Source organism: Anomaloglossus baeobatrachus, chromosome 6 (genome assembly GCF_048569485.1).
Source record: "Anomaloglossus baeobatrachus isolate aAnoBae1 chromosome 6, aAnoBae1.hap1, whole genome shotgun sequence".
Lineage (NCBI taxonomy): Eukaryota > Metazoa > Chordata > Amphibia > Anura > Aromobatidae > Anomaloglossus > Anomaloglossus baeobatrachus.
This window is the reverse complement of record NC_134358.1, coordinates 233,289,926-233,307,517: the sequence shown is the minus strand read 5'-3', so window position 1 is coordinate 233,307,517 and position 17,592 is coordinate 233,289,926. Positions and strand designations below refer to the sequence as shown.

The window sequence follows — 17,592 nt, the reverse complement described above, 5'->3', positions numbered from 1 at the left end:
AATAAAACGTATCCAGGTGTTAGAATGGCCAAGTCAAAGTCCAGACCTGAATCCAATCGAGAATCTGTGGAAAGAGCTGAAAACTGCTGTTCACAAATGCTGTCCATCCAACCTCACTCAGCTCGAGCTGTTTGCAAAGGAAGAATGGCCAAGAATTTCAGTCTCTCGATGTGCAAAACTGATAGAGACATACCCCAAGTGACTTGCAGCTGTAATCACAGCAAAAGGTGGGGCTACAAAGTATTAACTTAAAAGGGGACTAATAATATTGAATGCCCCAATTTTCAGTTTTTTATTTTTTACAAAAATTTAAAATAAGCAATAAATATTGTTCAACTTCACAATTGTGTCCCACTTGTTATTGATTCTTCACCATAAAATTAAAAAAAAAAATTATCTTTATGTTTGAAACCTGAAATGTGGAAAAAGGTTGAAAAATTCAAGGGGGCCAAATACTTTTGCAAGGCACTGTACAGAAAGACCAAACAAACAATGTCAAGAAACACAGAAGAGTGAGAATACTAAGACAAGGAACAGGCCTAAGAAAAAAAGAAAAAAAAACAAAAAAAAACCAGCAATAGGAGCAGTACATACCTTATACAAGGTATAAGGCAGTAACTGGAACAGGACTGCTACAAGTTTAATGAGGTCATCACAGAAAGCAACGACTGCGAGATGTGCAAAGGCAAGAAAGGTGTGGAACACAATGCTATGAAAGCAAAAGACTTTGTGGAAATGTAAAAGACACCTACCGTGTTTCCCCGAAAATAAGACCTCCCAGGAGTTTTCAGGGAAGCTTTAATATAAGACATCCCTTGAAAATATGACCTAGCCGCGGTCAATAATGACGTGTCATGCAGCGGTGAAAAAGTTAAAGACACTGCAGGACACTTCATCATAGAAAGCGGGCACCCCCAGAAGAGAGAAGACAGAAGAAAGAAGACCCCCGATCATACTTACCAGACGCCGACTGGGAGCAGGTGAGCGCATCAAGGTCCTGCGGCGGAACGCACGCGCACGCACACACACTACAGATCGCATCCACACGCTCACAACAGCCAGCGATATCGTTTGCTTCTCGGTGGCGATACTGTGCGTGCAGTGATCTTCCAGGACCTGCCGAGGATCACATGGCTGGAAGCATGTGGTAACTCCAGATGTTCTGAACGCGTGTGTGCGATATCGTGAGTGTGTGTGTGTGTAAGAATGTATGCGATCGGATCTGTGATTATTGGCAGGAGGCAGAGGAGGACGGCGTGCTGCACAGCTGCTGGGACCGCCCACAGGAGGGCACAAGGAGAAGTGGTGTGTGTGTGTGTGTTTGCTGTCTGATGTGTGACTGTTCTGATGTGTGAGTGTCGGCCAGACGCAGGGGAGCACAGCTGCATGGAGATCACAGGGAGAAATGATGTGAAATGTGATGTATGTGTGTGTGTGTGTGTGTGTGAGATCTGATGTCAGCCAGACGCAGGGGAGGCGTGCAGCGTACCTGCTGAGTGATTACAGGAGGATCTGGGAGCCATACGGCTGGTAAGTATGACGATCCTGGGAAGGGGGGGGTAAACTTACCCCCAACCATGTCTCCTCGAGAATAAGACACCCCCTGAAAATAAGACCTAGCGCTTTTTTCAGGGCAAAAAAAAAATTTAAGACAGTGTCTTATTTTCGGGGAAACCGGGTAGTGCCAATAACTCCCTGAATGAAAGCAGGTCACTGGGGAAAAGAGCTAATATGGAGGCCGGGTTTTACATGGTTGTGTCTAACAGAGTTGCTCATTGCTAATACAGCAAACTGAGAGGGCTACACCTTTCTGTTAATGGTCCAATTTTGCCCCCTGATCCATCAATTATTTTCTAGGACACATACAGTATGACAATAAGCAGCACTAAGTATTAGATTTCTAGTATACTGGAATTTCCAAACGAGTCTTCCTTCTTGTAGAAGAGACCAGCACTGGACCCATGATAGTGGTGAAGCAGAAGATCCTGGTCAATTAGGTCCATGACAGTCAGTGATTTAGAGTGAAGCAGTGGATCCTGGTCAATTAGATCCACTACAGTCGGTCATTTGGAGTGAAGCAGTGGATCCTCGTCAATTAAGTCCATGACAGTCAACAGTCAGTGATTTGGAGTATGCATTAAGATAAAGTGATTGTCCGGTGAGTTAACCCCTTCAGCCCCCAGCCTGTTTTCACCTTAAAGACCCGGCCATTTTTTGCAATTTTGACCAGTGTCACTTTGACAGGTTATAACTCTGGAACACTTCAACGGATCCTGGCGATTCTGACATTGTTTTTTTGTGACATATTGTACTTCATGTCAGTGGTAAATTTAGGCCGATATGTTTTGCGTTTATTTATTTGTGAAAATTTCGGAAATTTGGCGAAAATTTTGAAAATTTTGCAATTTTCAAAATTTGAAATTTTATGCCCATAAATCTGAGAGATATGTCACACAAAATAGTTACTAAATAACATTTCCCACTTGTCTGCTTTACACCAGCGCAATTTTTGAAAAAAAAAAAAAATTCCGTTAGGAAGTTAGAAGGGTTCATCAGCAATTTCTCATTTTTCCAACAAAATTTACAAAAAAATTTTTTTAGGTACCACATCACATTTGGAGTGATTTGAGAAACCTAGGCAACAGAAAATACCCAAAAGTGACCCCATTCTAAAATCTGCACCCCTCACTCTGCTCAAAACCACATCCAAGAAGTTTATTAACCCTTTAGGAGCTTCACAGCAACCAAAGCAATGTAGAAGAAAAAAAATGAAAATTTTACTTTTTTAAACACAAAAATGTTACTTTAGCCATAAAAATTAGTATTTTCACAAGGGTATCAGGAAAAATGCATCATAAAATGTATCGTGCATTTTCTCCTGAGTACGCAGATACCCCATATGTGGTGGAAATCAAATGTTTGGGCACACAGCAAGACTCGGAAGGCAAGGAGCGCCATTTGAATTTTTGAGTGCAAAATTAGCTGCACTCATTAGCGGACGCCATGTCGGGTTTGAAGACTCCCTGAGGTGCCTAAACAATGGAGCTCCCCCATAAGTGACCCCATTTTGGAAACTAGAGCCCTCAACTATTTTTTCTAGATGTTTGATGTGCACTTTGAACCCCTGGGGGTTTCACAGAAGTTTATAACGTTGAGCCGTGAAAAGAAAAAAAATTTTTTTACCACAAAACTGTTGCTTCAACCAGGTAGCTTTTTTTATCACAAGGGTATCAGGAAAAAATGCACCATAAAATGTATTGTGCATTTTCTCCTGAGTACGCAGATACCTCATATGTGGTGGAAATCAAATGTTTGGGCACACAGCAGGACTTGGAAGGCAAGGAGCGCCATTTCACAGCGAAATTGGTTGGAATTATTAGCGGACGCCATGTTGCGTTTGGAGACCCCCCCTGAAGTGCCTAAACAATGGAGCTCCCCCACAATTGACCCCATTTTGGAAACTAGACCCCTCATGGAATTTATCAAGTTGTTTAGTGAGCACTTTGAACCCCTGGAGGCTTCACAAACGTTTGTAATGTTCAGCCGTGAAAATATTTTATTCTTTTTTTTACCACAAAATTGTTTTTTCAAACAGGTAGCTTTTTTTCACAAGGGTATCAGGAAAAAATGCACCATAAAATGTATTGTGCAATTTCTACTGAGTACACAGGTACCTCATATGTGGTGGAAATCAATTGTTTGGGCGTACAGCGGGGCTCAGAAGAGAAGGAGCGCCACTTCACAGTAAAATTGATTGGAATTATTAGCAGACGCCATGTTGCACTTGGAGACCCCCTGAGGTGCCTTAACAATGGAGCTCCCCCACATGTGATCCCATTTTGGAAACTAGACCCCCCCCCCCCCCCCAATACAAAAAAAATTAGTTTGGCGAAATAAAAAATACAGACATCAGTAAAAAAAAAAAAAATATATATATATATGAGCGCCTGCCACTAAGACCAGTGCCAAACGTGAGAGCAATGCACGAGTCTCGCATCGCATCATCCACTGCAGTCTGGAAGCGAGCAACTGCGCTGGATAATGCGATGCGAGAGGGCGGGGCGGCAGATGAGAAAGGGCGCAGCGGATGGAAGATGGTAAAGGGCGCAGAGGGTGGAGGAGCGGCAGAGAATGGGAAAGGGCGCAGCGGATGGATGATGGGAAATGGCGCAGCGGATGGAGGAGCGGCAGAGGATGTGAAAGGGCGCAGTGGATGGATGATGGGAAATGGCGCCGCGGATGGAGGAGCAGCAGAGGATGGGAAAGGGCGCAGTGGATGGATGATGGGAAATGGCGCAGCGGATGGAGGAGCGGCGGAGGATGGGGGGGAGGGAGGTGAGATGGGGATACCTACCTTACAGGATGGATCTAGGCAGCAGGATCACAGCAGACAGAAGAGGCAGCAGATGAAGGAGGCAACAGATTGAGGAGGGTGAGAGGGGGCAGTAGATGAAGAGGATGGGAGAGAGCAGGCAGCAGATCGGGGAGGGGGGCAGAGTCTGATGGGAGAGAGAGATGACACATGGAGGAGGGAGGGTGGGAGGGAGGGTGGCTTGCAGCACATGTGGGGGGAGGGTGGCTTGCAGCACATGTGGGGGGAGGGTGGCTTGCAGCACATGGAGGGATAGGAGGTGTAGTGGCGATGGAGAAGGGGCAGCCGATGAAGGAGGCGGCGGCGGCCGCCGATCGGGAACAGTGGGGGCCGATTCGGGGGCAGCAGCGGCTGAAAAAAGGTGAGTGCGACGGCGGCGGGGACAGTGGCGAGAGTGGTGGGGGGGGGACAGTGGCAAGCGTGGCGGCGGGGACAGTGGCGAGCGTGGCGGCGGGGACAGTGGCGAGCGTGGCGGCGGGGACAGTGGCGAGCGTGGCGGCGGGGACAGCGGTGGATCGGGAGCAGCGGCGGGGCAATCGGAGACAGCGGCGGGGCTGGTGGTGGCGATCAGACCCGCGGAGGGGCTGGCGGTGGCTGCGATCGGAGACAGCGGCAGTGGCGGGCGGGGCGATCGGAGACAGCGGCGGGGCTGGCGGTGGCGGGCGGGGCGATCGGAGACAGCGGCGGGGCTGGCAGGGCGATCGGGGACAGGGGCGGGTGGCGGGGGCAGCAACTTACCGATGGGCACCCGCAGAGACCGCTCTCCTCGGCTTCCAGGGACGGTCACAGGCCCCAGATCCACATTGATTGGAGAAATCGGTCACAAGACCGGTCTCTCCAATCAGAGCTGGGGGCGGGGTGAAGCACCGATCACCCAGCTCCAGCCAATGGCCAGTGCTACAGCAGTACTGATCAGGGCTGGATTTAAATGTTCCAGCCATTTTCAATGGCTGGAACATTATAGTGACTGTAATTGGCTGAGCGGCGTTTGTCAGCCAATCACAGCCTCTGTAGGTTCGGGGAGGAGGCACCACCCCTCCTGAGGTCAGGCAGAGGTCCCCTCCATCCCGAATCTACCGTTTAATCAAAGAAATTGGACTCCCCGGGCTCCGGGACCGCGATTTCGCCATGACGTACTGGGTACGTCATGGGTCGTTTAGCACCATGTCACCATGACGTACCCAGTACGTCAAAGGTCGTTAAGGGGTTAAGGCCACGTCTCACTAAGCAACATCGCTAGCAACATCGCTGCTGAGGCACGACTTTTGTGACGCAACAGCGATGTTGCTGTGTGTGACATCCAGCAACAACCTGGCCCCTGCTGTGAGGTCGCTGGTTATTGCTGAATGTCCTGGACCATTTTTTAGTTGTTGCTCTTCCGCTGTGAAGCACAGATCGCTGTGTGTGACAGCGACAGAGCAACAACTGAATGTGCAGGCAGCAGGAGCCGGCTTCTGCGGACGCTGGTAACCAAGGTAAATATTGGGTAACAAAGAAGCCCTTTCCTTGGTTACCCGATATTTACCTTCGTTACCAGCGTCCGCCGCTCTCACGCTGTCAGTGCTGGCTCCCTGCTCCCTGCACACATAGCCAGACTACACATCGGGTAATTAACCCGATGTGTACTCTGGCTAGAAGTGCAGGGAGCCAGCGCTAAGCGGTGTGCGCTGGTAACCAAGGTAAATATCGGGTTGGTAACCTGATATTTACCTTAGTTACCAAGCGCAGCATCGCTTCCACTTGTCGCTGCTGGCTGGGGGCTGGTCACTGGTGAAATCTGCCTGTTTGACAGCTCACCAGCAACCCGTTGTTACGGTTGCTGTGGCACTGGAGACTATGTTCGGATTTCTTGCTACTGCACATGTGCGAGCACTGGAGACTAAGTCCTATCTTGGAGCCATTGCACATGTGCGGGTGACATCATCGCTGACACGAGGTCACATGTCTCTGACACCTTCTAAGCTGATTGGCCGCTGGTCATGTGCTAGTGACGCTTTGCTCGGTGATAGGCCAGCGTGACATCATTGCTGTCATTCTGGCAGCGGATTGGCTCTGGTGTCCTCCATCTTGGATGAGGCACAGAGTCTATATAAGACCCTGACGCCCGGCGCCCAGTCCTCTTGGTTCCTGCATAGGAGTAGACGCTCTGTGCATGTCCCTTGCGGCACCTATTCTATCTAGGTGAGCGTTATCGGTAGGGTAACGCTCTTGTACCTTGCAGCTTATGCTGTGGTCCGTATCCTCGCACCTTAGTGGAGCGGACATAGGCAGGTGCTTGCTGCACATGGTCTGACTGGGCCTTGTGGTTCTACTCTGAGGTGAGCGCTATCGGTAGGGTAGCGCTCCTGTACCTTTCAGCTGTACTGTTGTCCATGTCCTCGCACCTTAGTGGAGCGGACATAGGTAGGTTAGGTGGTCGTTGCCTTCTAGGGTAACGCTCCACTACGCTGCCTCCTGCAGCAGTCCGTATCCTCGCACACTAGGGAAGCGGTCATAGGCAGGAGTTTCAAGCTAGCAGCTTTGCTGCTGTCCGTATCCTTGCACCACAAGTGGAGCGGACATAGATAGGTGCCATATTGCACACATTACACCTAGTCTCTGTGACTGTTAACTGAGACAGGTGCTTTCACGCTCACAGACTGAGACTTTTATGCACTTTTATGTTGTATTCCTCACTCTTTTGCATTTCCACTCCTATGTTATTCTAATAAGGTAGTCGCTGTGACTTAAACAGTATACGCCGCTATTGGTCTTGGTGACACTGTGACGCAACAGTGTCAGTACCGCTTTGGTGGTACAGGTTTCCCCCTATCCTCTGCCATACTCTGCAGCAGAGCTCTGCACGGTGGACCCTGACTGTCGGATAGCCTTCCATTCCCTTATTATCTGACAGCCCCCGTAACACCAGTGTAGCGATGATACCTTTAGTCATTGTAGGTATATATACCATTAGCTGAGCACTCCGTTCTGGTATCCATTCTTCACTAGCATTATGCTAGTAGATGATGGTTGCTACCATAAACCTGGTGGCTGGTAGCCAAATTGATGGAGCGGTATAATTGGGGGAAATGGCAACCTAGGGGTATGTGGACATGACATCTTTATCAGGCTGGTGCGCTCCATAACCTGCATGAAAAACTGCTAAATAACTATTAAAAAGAAGGACTATATGCATTTCTACATAAAATTGACTTTGTGTTTATGCTCGGTCTTTTGAGATTCTTTGAAAGTTTCAGGTCTCCAAAGCCGTGAAAAGGTTAAAAAAAAAAATAAGAAAGTAAAGTGCCTTGACCATTCCGCCAGGCGGCTTTTGCTTGGAAGACATTCATTGGTTAATTAAATGCAGTGACCGTGGGAAAACAGGTAAACATTATTACCATATATATAAAAAAAAAACAAAAAAAAAACACAAACTGCATGGGATGAACAATGGCTGTCTTAGAGATCGGATATCTATTTCATGCTCCCTCGTCACTATTCCGATCCTCATGAGATCAGGTAAAGACTGCAAGAATCTCCTGCGTGCAAGACGTTATTACCAAAAAGCAGCAGTGGAGAGCCTTATCCTTCGTGGTGCGGAATATTCCGGGTATAAGGCTAGGGGAAACGTCCTGTTCTTACTGACAGGCTTCGCTTGCTCTAATAATCTAAACACTAATGCCATTAAACAAGTATTGCTAGGCTGAAGATGGCAGATTAACACATAAATATCCCTCCTCGCCTTAGATCTGCTGCTCCACTGACCTCCTTATGATGGGACATTATTAGGAAGGTTACAGAGGAAGAACCAGAAATACGGCTCAGACGTGGACTCTGAGCAGAGCATCTGAATCTACATATAGAGTGATTGTTCGTCAACGGAGACGTGACGTGCTCAATATTAATCTGCTGCAATGCCTTAGCCTGATATTTAGAGGGGTTGTAGCCATTTTCAGAAACTCTACTGGAGAAAATCGAAGCTAAAAGGAATTATCCAGGAAAATCAATAAAAACAAAATGCAGGAGTGGCCACCTTCTTAGCAATTTGGGAGCGAGGCCCCGGCAGGGCTCCTGGGCTTGGTTTACAAGCAGCTGACACATGACCAATGCAGTCAATCAGTAGCCCTAATGGTCACATGTTGCATGGATGGGAGCTAGCACTATGGCAGTCACACGTCAGCAGCGTCATCCCAGGTGGAAGACAATCTGTGACATGAAATCCTTCTAATAAATAAGGATCGTTTGGGAACAACTCAAGAAAATGGCCATAAAAAAAATGGAAGCAATTCCATAGTCACATCCATCTGTAAAGCCTCCATTTCTGCAGTTGTGCTTTGTGCTACATGTATTGTCCTGCAGAAAAGACCCCCCTAAAAACAAACAATAAAAACTAGGGAAAATGTAAATGGTCTCACTTGCAAAGCCATGGGTCATACAATTTAATATGCTCTGGCACAGCGTGGCTACTACACCTCACAAACCAGTACAAGAATAGCGTCAACTGGTATGATCCACTTGGTTGCTAGTAAATGGCTGCGAATATATGATGATTTTGGACATGCGGCGTCACCGGTACATGGTGGCACAAGTGAATGGGGTCACATTGCAGCCTCGAAGGTCCTTAGACCGTGACAAGAAAGTTGGGAAAAACTGGATGCAGTTGGACTTCTTGTTCGTCATAGTACATCAGGGTCACCATGTAACTCCTTGTATTACGCTGTGATGTAGAAGTGACAAACTGTGGCCACATGGTTGGTGTCACCTCCAGAGTCACAGTGTAGACCGAGCCTTATGCACAGCTAATTTATGGCCCAGATCTATACATGTCAGCCCTGCTTGAACATCCCCTTGGTTTTCTTCAGTCTAGGTCACAGTTTTCTCCTTTTATGGATGCCAAAACAACAATATCCAGATACTTGATGGTCAATATGGAAGGAACTTTTTGGGTTTCTGACCCCCATGGCATTGACACAGCTTTATAGGTGAAAATGCGTCCACAGCGCAGTCACTCAGGAAGACTGGGGCCAGCCTCGGTGATGTCTGGTCAACTGGAAGTTGACCTGACATCACCGGATCCTAGAGGTCACGGAGCCCCCGGCTGTTACTTTATGGGGACAAGCGGGCTGCAATAGATAGAATGTGCTACACAAGGTATTTGACAAAAGTCTTTCCTATGAGTTTTACTCCGATGTGGCCACTAATGGTGAGTATTGACAGGCGAACACACACCACATACACTTAAGCGAAAAAAGCTTTAATGGAAAGATAAATATGGCACCAAAGAAGAAAAAAAAAAAAAAAAAAGGGAGGTGCAAAACTTTAAAATCTCAACAAAAACAAGGACCGATACAATAATGAATGATGCTCTCTGTCTTTCTTCCCAGAGATCTCATTGCCCGTGTGGCCTATGTTGTAGTTTTTAAAGGGAACCTGTCACCAGATTTTTCCCTATTAAACTAAAAGAATCACCTTCTGCAGCTCCCGGGCTGCATTCTATGAAGGTGCACCTTGGCCCCGACTCCCCTTCCAGACCTCAAGAATAACTTTATAAAACTTGGCCCTTAGGTATGCTAATTACCTTGGTTGGCCAAATGGGCGGGCTCATTTTCTGCTCCTTTATCCCCCTCCTGCCGCCGATCGCTGTCCTCCTACCTTGATTGACGGCATGACGCCCTCCGTCATCCTCCTCGTCGCATTTTCAAATCTCGCGCCTGTGCAGTTAGGTCTGCTTGCGCCCAGAGCAGAAAACATAGCTGCCCTAGCTCGCGCCGGTCAGCTAAATGCTCAGGCGCGAGATTATGGGCGGGTCCGAGCATGGTGCTGGTGAGGTCGGCGCTGTCCATACCTGAACTTAAAATTATGAGCAAAACCCAAGGCCATATCCCATGTAGCATCAATACTACATTTTTTTCCCCACAGTATTTTTCCGCTGACTGCACAGAATACTATCCAAGCAAAGTGGACATGATCATATGAAAATTCAATGACCAGTGAGTGTTGAACCAGGTCATTTTCTTCATAGGCTTCTATGAGGAAAAAACACTGCACCAAAAATAGAGGGGAAAATGCAGTAAAGACTCAATATTGAAAGAAGATTATTATTGTATAATATGGTGCGGACCCCGCAGAAAACATGCAGTACACAACCCCTCCACCCTCCCCCCGCAAAATGTATGCCATGTATGCACACGGCCAAATTGTGCAATCCAGGGGGGTGTCAGCCAGGCCGTCCTGTTCAGTGTGAGGCGAGGGGCCCAAGGAGATGCCCAATGTCCTTCACCAATTTGGTTTCTAGTAGAATATACCTTTTTTTTTTTACCCCCCTCCTTTGACAGCAGATGTCGGGGTACAATTTGGCTACCCCATATACACACGATTATCAGCGAGATGACTGGTTTATGGAGGTATTTCCCATTACAGATATGTGTCGTAACTCCACTGAATGTGCCGGTCTATATGTTCCGCCTGTCTGAGGGATGGCTCACGGTCTCCTACAGTTTGTGTAACTCACGATTCCCTGTAGTGGCCTTTGGGAAATTTCAGAAGAGGCGTAGCATTCCTCAAGCTCTTGAAGGAGATATTAAAGGGAATCTGTCAGGTGCAATATGCACCTAGAACCACGAGCAGTTCTGGGTGTATATTGCTGATCCCTGCCTAACTGTCCCTGTATACACTAGCATAGATAAAGAGACCTTTAGAAAAGGTATTGCTAAAGATCTTTTATCTTAGGCCCGTTTCACACATCCGGCATTTCGCCGGATTGCTGGACCCGGCACACTCCAGTACAGTGTAGATGCCATTGTACTGTATTACACTGTACTGGAGTGTGCCGGATCCGGCGAAATGCCTGATGTGTGAAACGGGCCTTACGCTAATGAGACCAGGGACTAGTCCCCTGGGCGTTAGTTCCATAGCCAGTCGCCCCTATTAGCATGTTAGTACACCCCTGTGGGCATGCTAACATGCTAATGAATGTGCAGCGTCACAGGATGATATCACTCACCTCTCCGCCGCCCAACACTGGATTTCAGGTCAGTGCGCATGACCATGGAGTTTTGGTCATGCGCACTTTGAAGTCGGGTGTACGCGTCCTGGCTTCATACTGAAGCAGTGCACGACTGAAACTCTGGTGTCATGCGCACTGAGCCGAAGTCCAGTGTCGGACGCGATGGCGGCGGAGAGGTGAGGGAGATCATCCTGTGACGCTGCGTATTCATTAGCAGGTTAGCACGCCCCTGTGGATGTACTAACAATGCTAATGGGGGCGACTAACCAGGGGAACTAACGCCCAGGGGACTAGTCCCCTCACTCATTAACATAGGGTAAAAGATCTTTAGAAATAGTTTTTCTAAAGATCTCTTTATGTATGCTACTAGATACAGGGACGGTTAGGCAGGGATTAGCAATATGCACCCAGAACTGCTTGTGGTTCTGGGTGCATATTGTACTGGACCTGATAGGTTCCCTTTAAACATTTATGGCACATCCATAAGGACACATCATAGGTCGGGATAATCCTTGTTTCTTTTTCCAATCTTCCAAACCTAGATAACTGGACAATATTTTTATCAAAAATTACTTGGTGTGGGGGGTATATTAGGGTGGGTTCACAAAGTTCCATCTCCAACTAGTCCAAATTCTAATTAAAACGTATTAGTGCACAGAGGGTTAACATGAATTTATAATGGAAACAATTCCTTTATAACATTGATCGGTTTTTGACAAAGGGTTCTCCAGTCATTTGTGTAGATCTAAGTCTGCTCACTGCAAGTTCTCAGACAGCAGAGGCCGATTGTCAGAATCCACCAGGGGTAGCTATGTAATCATGTTGTTAATCGACCTCCAAAAGCCCCTCTTGACCTCTCGTCACCCTACAGAGGGTCATTATTCAGCAGCCACATTTTAATGGTCTGGTTGTCTCCAAGCTCCCAACAGAACGTCCTACTAAATCCTTTCCTGATCCTAAACCCAGGCCTCCAGCTCCTGCAATGTTTAGAATTCATAATGAAATCCGTGACATCACACCCGGCAGGGCCTGATTAGAAATCCCTTGTGTAAGACGAAATCCATGACATCACACCCAGAAAGGCCTGATCAGAAGAGGGCCCCCCCACCATATATGACGAAATCCGTGACATAACACCCGGCAGGGCCTGATTAGAAAAACCTTGTGTAAGACAAAATCCATGACATCACACCCAGAAAGGCCTGATCAGAAGAGGGCCCCCCCCCCCATATATGACGAAATCCGTGACATCACACTTGGCAGGGCCTGATCAGAAGAGCCCTGTGTAAGACGAAATCCATGACATCACTCCCAGCAGGGCCTGAGCAGAAAAGAACCCCCCCCATATATGACAAAATCCGTGACATCACACTTGGCAGGGCCTGATCAGAAGAGCCCCCCCATGTATGACAAAATCCGTGACATCACAACAAGCAGAGCCTGATCAGAAGAGCCCCCCCATGTATGACGAAATCCGTGACATCACAACAAGCAGGGCCTGATCAGAAGAGCCCCCCGTGTATGACGAAATCCATGACATCACACCCGGCAGGGCCTGATCAGAAGAGCCCCCCGTGTATGACGAAATCCGTGACATCACACCCGGCAGGGCCTAATCAGAAGAGCCCTTGTGTATGATGAAATCCGTGACATCACACCCGGCAGGGCCTGATCAGAAGAGGGCCCCCCGTGTATGATGAAATCTGTGACATCACACCCGGCAGGGCCTGATCAGAAGAGCCCTTGTGTATGATGAAATCCGTGACATCACACCCGGCAGGGGCCTGATCAGAAGAGGGCCCCCCGTGTATGATGAAATCCGTGACATCACACCCGGCAGGGCCTGATCAGAAGAGCCCTTGTGTATGACGAAATCCGTGATATCACACCCGGCAGGGCCTGATCAGAAGAGCCCCCCGTGTATGACGAAATCCGTGACATCACACCCGGCAGGGCCTGATCAGAAGAGGGCCCCCCGTGTATGACGAAATCCGTGACATCACACCCGGCAGGGCCTGATCAGAAGAGGGCCCCCCCGTGTATGACGAAATCCGTGACATCACACCCGGCAGGGCCTGATCAGAAGAGGGCCCCCCGTGTATGATGAAATCTGTGACATCACACCCGGCAGGGCCTAATCAGAAGAGCCCTTGTGTATGATGAAATCCGTGACATCACACCCGGCAGGGCCTGATCAGAAGAGGGCCCCCCGTGTATGATGAAATCCGTGACATCACACCCGGCAGGGCCTGATCAGAAGAGCCCTTGTGTATGACGAAATCCGTGACATCACACCCGGCAGGGCCTGATCAGAAGAGCCCTTGTGTATGACGAAATCCGTGATATCACACCCGGCAGGGCCTGATCAGAAGAGCCCCCCGTGTATGACGAAATCCGTGACATCACACCCGGCAGGGCCTGATCAGAAGAGCCCCCCCCGTGTATGACGAAATCCGTGACATCACACCCGGCAGGGCCTGATCAGAAGAGGGCCCCCCGTGTATGACGAAATCCGTGACATCACACCCGGCAGGGCCTGATCAGAAGAGGGCCCCCCGTGTATGACGAAATCCGTGACATCACACCCGGCAGGGCCTGATCAGAAGAGGGCCCCCCGTGTATGATGAAATCCGTGACATCACACCCGGCAGGGCCTGATCAGAAGAGGGCCCCCCGTGTATGATGAAATCCGTGACATCACACCCGGCAGGGCCTGATCAGAAGAGGGCCCCCCGTGTATGATGAAATCTGTGACATCACACCCGGCAGGGCCTGATCAGAAGAGCCCTTGTGTATGACGAAATCCGTGATATCACACCCGGCAGGGTCTGATCAGAAGAGGGCCCCCCGTGTATGATGAAATCCGTGACATCACACCCGGCAGGGCCTGATCAGAAGAGCCCTTGTGTATGACGAAATCCGTGATATCACACCCGGCAGGGCCTGATCAGAAGAGCCCCCCGTGTATGACGAAATCCGTGATATCACACCCGGCAGGGCCTGATCAGAAGAGCCCCCCGTGTATGACGAAATCCGTGACATCACACCCGGCAGGGCCTGATCAGAAGAGGGCCCCCCGTGTATGACGAAATCCGTGACATCACACCCGGCAGGGCCTGATCAGAAGAGGGCCCCCCGTGTATGACGAAATCCGTGACATCACACCCGGCAGGGCCTGATCAGAAGAGGGCCCCCCGTGTATGATGAAATCTGTGACATCACACCCGGCAGGGCCTAATCAGAAGAGCCCTTGTGTATGATGAAATCCGTGACATCACACCCGGCAGGGCCTGATCAGAAGAGGGCCCCCCGTGTATGATGAAATCCGTGACATCACACCCGGCAGGGCCTGATCAGAAGAGCCCTTGTGTATGACGAAATCCGTGACATCACACCCGGCAGGGCCTGATCAGAAGAGCCCTTGTGTATGACGAAATCCGTGATATCACACCCGGCAGGGCCTGATCAGAAGAGCCCCCCGTGTATGACGAAATCCGTGACATCACACCCGGCAGGGCCTGATCAGAAGAGCCCCCCCCGTGTATGACGAAATCCGTGACATCACACCCGGCAGGGCCTGATCAGAAGAGGGCCCCCCGTGTATGACGAAATCCGTGACATCACACCCGGCAGGGCCTGATCAGAAGAGGGCCCCCCGTGTATGACGAAATCCGTGACATCACACCCGGCAGGGCCTGATCAGAAGAGGGCCCCCCGTGTATGATGAAATCCGTGACATCACACCCGGCAGGGCCTGATCAGAAGAGGGCCCCCCGTGTATGATGAAATCCGTGACATCACACCCGGCAGGGCCTGATCAGAAGAGGGCCCCCCGTGTATGATGAAATCTGTGACATCACACCCGGCAGGGCCTGATCAGAAGAGCCCTTGTGTATGACGAAATCCGTGATATCACACCCGGCAGGGTCTGATCAGAAGAGGGCCCCCCGTGTATGATGAAATCCGTGACATCACACCCGGCAGGGCCTGATCAGAAGAGCCCTTGTGTATGACGAAATCCGTGATATCACACCCGGCAGGGTCTGATCAGAAGAGCCCCCCCTTGTATGACGGAATCTGTGACATCATACCCGGCAGGGCCTGATCAGAAGAGGCCCCCCCCCATGTCCAGATGGGGGTCTGATCACATATTCCTGAATCCAGACAGAAATAACATATCTATCTGCTTACATGGAATTAAAGGCCCAGCCTGAGAGAAGCGAATCAGACATATGTGACCGCAATGTATGATGACAGATGACAGGCAGAGGGGGGACGGAGCTCGGAAAATAAACAGGTTTTGTGGATTGTCTGTAGTTCTGGGTAGTGACACAGCAGATCTGCAGCACAGCACCAGGCAGGGCATGTGATTGTGTAATGTGCAGATCAGAGCTGGGCGCTCTCCAGAACCGAGGGATCACACAATGAAAATGGGGTTTACTGCAAATCCCCCCTCTACAACAAAGCCTGTGTGTGAATGAGGCCTGAAAACTTCTCACTGGGGGAGGGGCGTCCCATAATAGTGTACGGTCAATCATCAGATCCGCAGGACAAGTGACAGATACACATCAGCTGGGATCAGGATGATGGGGGTCGTAGTGACCCGGGGAGGTTAGCACTGCAGGAGTTATGGGCTGTCAGCCGGAATAACACCCCTCCCCCTCTCTGCAGGCCGGGCTCCCTAAGACCCGTCTGCTCAGTGCGGAGCCTCCATTGTTATGTATACGTCTGTATATAGGTGTCAGCTAGTAAACACAAGCCCCTTTATACCAATCCAGCACCGCACTCCTCCTCCGGCCCCATCCTCCTCCCCGCAGTGTTTATTAAATCCATACAGCCCCCCAAATCACCGCCAGGACCCCCAATAATCACCATGTCCCCCCAAAAGCACGGAATCCCTCGGATCGCCCCCCCTCCCAACTGCCATCCACTTTCCCGGTGCCGTACTGACCTTTGTAGTGGACCCGCAGGTTACCGTGGGACAGGCCCAGGTAGCTGCACTTGTCCCGGGGGCTCCAGGCTCGGGGTGGCGGGTCCCGGGGGAGGAGAAGACCCGGGGATCCCCCGACTACAGGGGCGAGCAGAGGAGGAGACGACATGAGACACAACAACACAACAAGACACCAGCACACGGGGGCCGAGCAGAGCACATAACACGGCACAGGAAGCGGGAGGAGCCGCCCACAGCACGGCCGTGTGACACATCCAGGGATGGCGGCTGAGGGAGAGCCTGCACTGTCACTGGCCATCCGAGAGTGCACGGTATATAGGGCGAGGGCTGAGGGAGATGGCACTCATTGTGGCACAACTTCGAAAGAAAACTGTGTTTAGTGACAGCGACTTCGAAAAAACAGTGCGATTAGCGACAGCGTGGCGGTTAGGTGACGGCGACTTTGAAAGAAAACTGTGTTTAGCGACAGCGTGGCGGTTAGGTGATGGCGACTTCGAAAAAACAGTGCGATTAGCGACAGCGTGGTGGTTAGGTGATGGCGACTTTGAAAAAAAACGGTGCGATTAGCGACAGCGTGGCAGTTAGGTGATGGCGACTTTGAAAGAAAACGGTGCGATTAGCGACAGCGTGGCAGTTAGGTGATGGCGACTTTGAAAGTAAACTACGATTAGCGACAGCGTGGCGGTTAGGTGATGGCAACTTTGAAAGAAAACGGTGCGATTAGCGACAGCGTGGCGGTTAGGTGATGGCGACTTCGAAAAAACGGTGTTATTTGCGACAGCGTGGCGGTTAGGCGACGGCAACTTTGAAAAAACGGTGCGATTAGTGACAGCGTGGCGGTTAGATGACAGCAACTTCGAAAGAAAACTGCGATTAGCGACAGCGTGGCTGTTAGGTGACGGTGACTTAGAAAGAAAACAGTGCGATTAGCGACAGCGTGGCGGTTAGGTGATGGCGACTTAAAAAAATGGTGCTATTAGCGACAGCGTGGCGGTTAGGTGATGGCGACTTCGAAAAAACGGTGTTATTAGCGACAGCGTGGCAGTTAGGCGACGGCAACTTTAAAAAAACGGTGCGATTAGTGACAGCGTGGCGGTTAGATGACAGCAACTTCGAAAGAAAACTGCGATTAGCGACAGCGTGGCTGTTAGGTGACGGTGACTTCGAAAGAAAACAGTGCGATTAGCGACAGCGTGGCGGTTAGGTGATGGCGACTTAAAAAAATGGTGCTATTAGCGACAGCGTGGCGGTTAGGTGATGGCGACTTCGAAAAAACGGTGTTAT

The 17,592-nt window shown here is 49.9% G+C and overlaps 1 protein-coding gene across 1 annotated transcript in view; it reads right to left on the bottom strand.

The window, feature by feature from the left end:
* Positions 1–16,575, bottom strand: part of RANBP9 (RAN binding protein 9) — an 85,578-nt gene extending 69,003 nt beyond the window's left edge. Inside the window, exon 1 of the mRNA XM_075314737.1 lies at positions 16,309–16,575. Within this exon, the coding sequence (XP_075170852.1) occupies positions 16,309–16,456 (148 nt within the window). The 5' untranslated portion in view covers positions 16,457–16,575. The remainder of the gene's footprint in view (positions 1–16,308) is intronic.
* Positions 16,576–17,592: the final 1,017 nt, after the last annotated feature.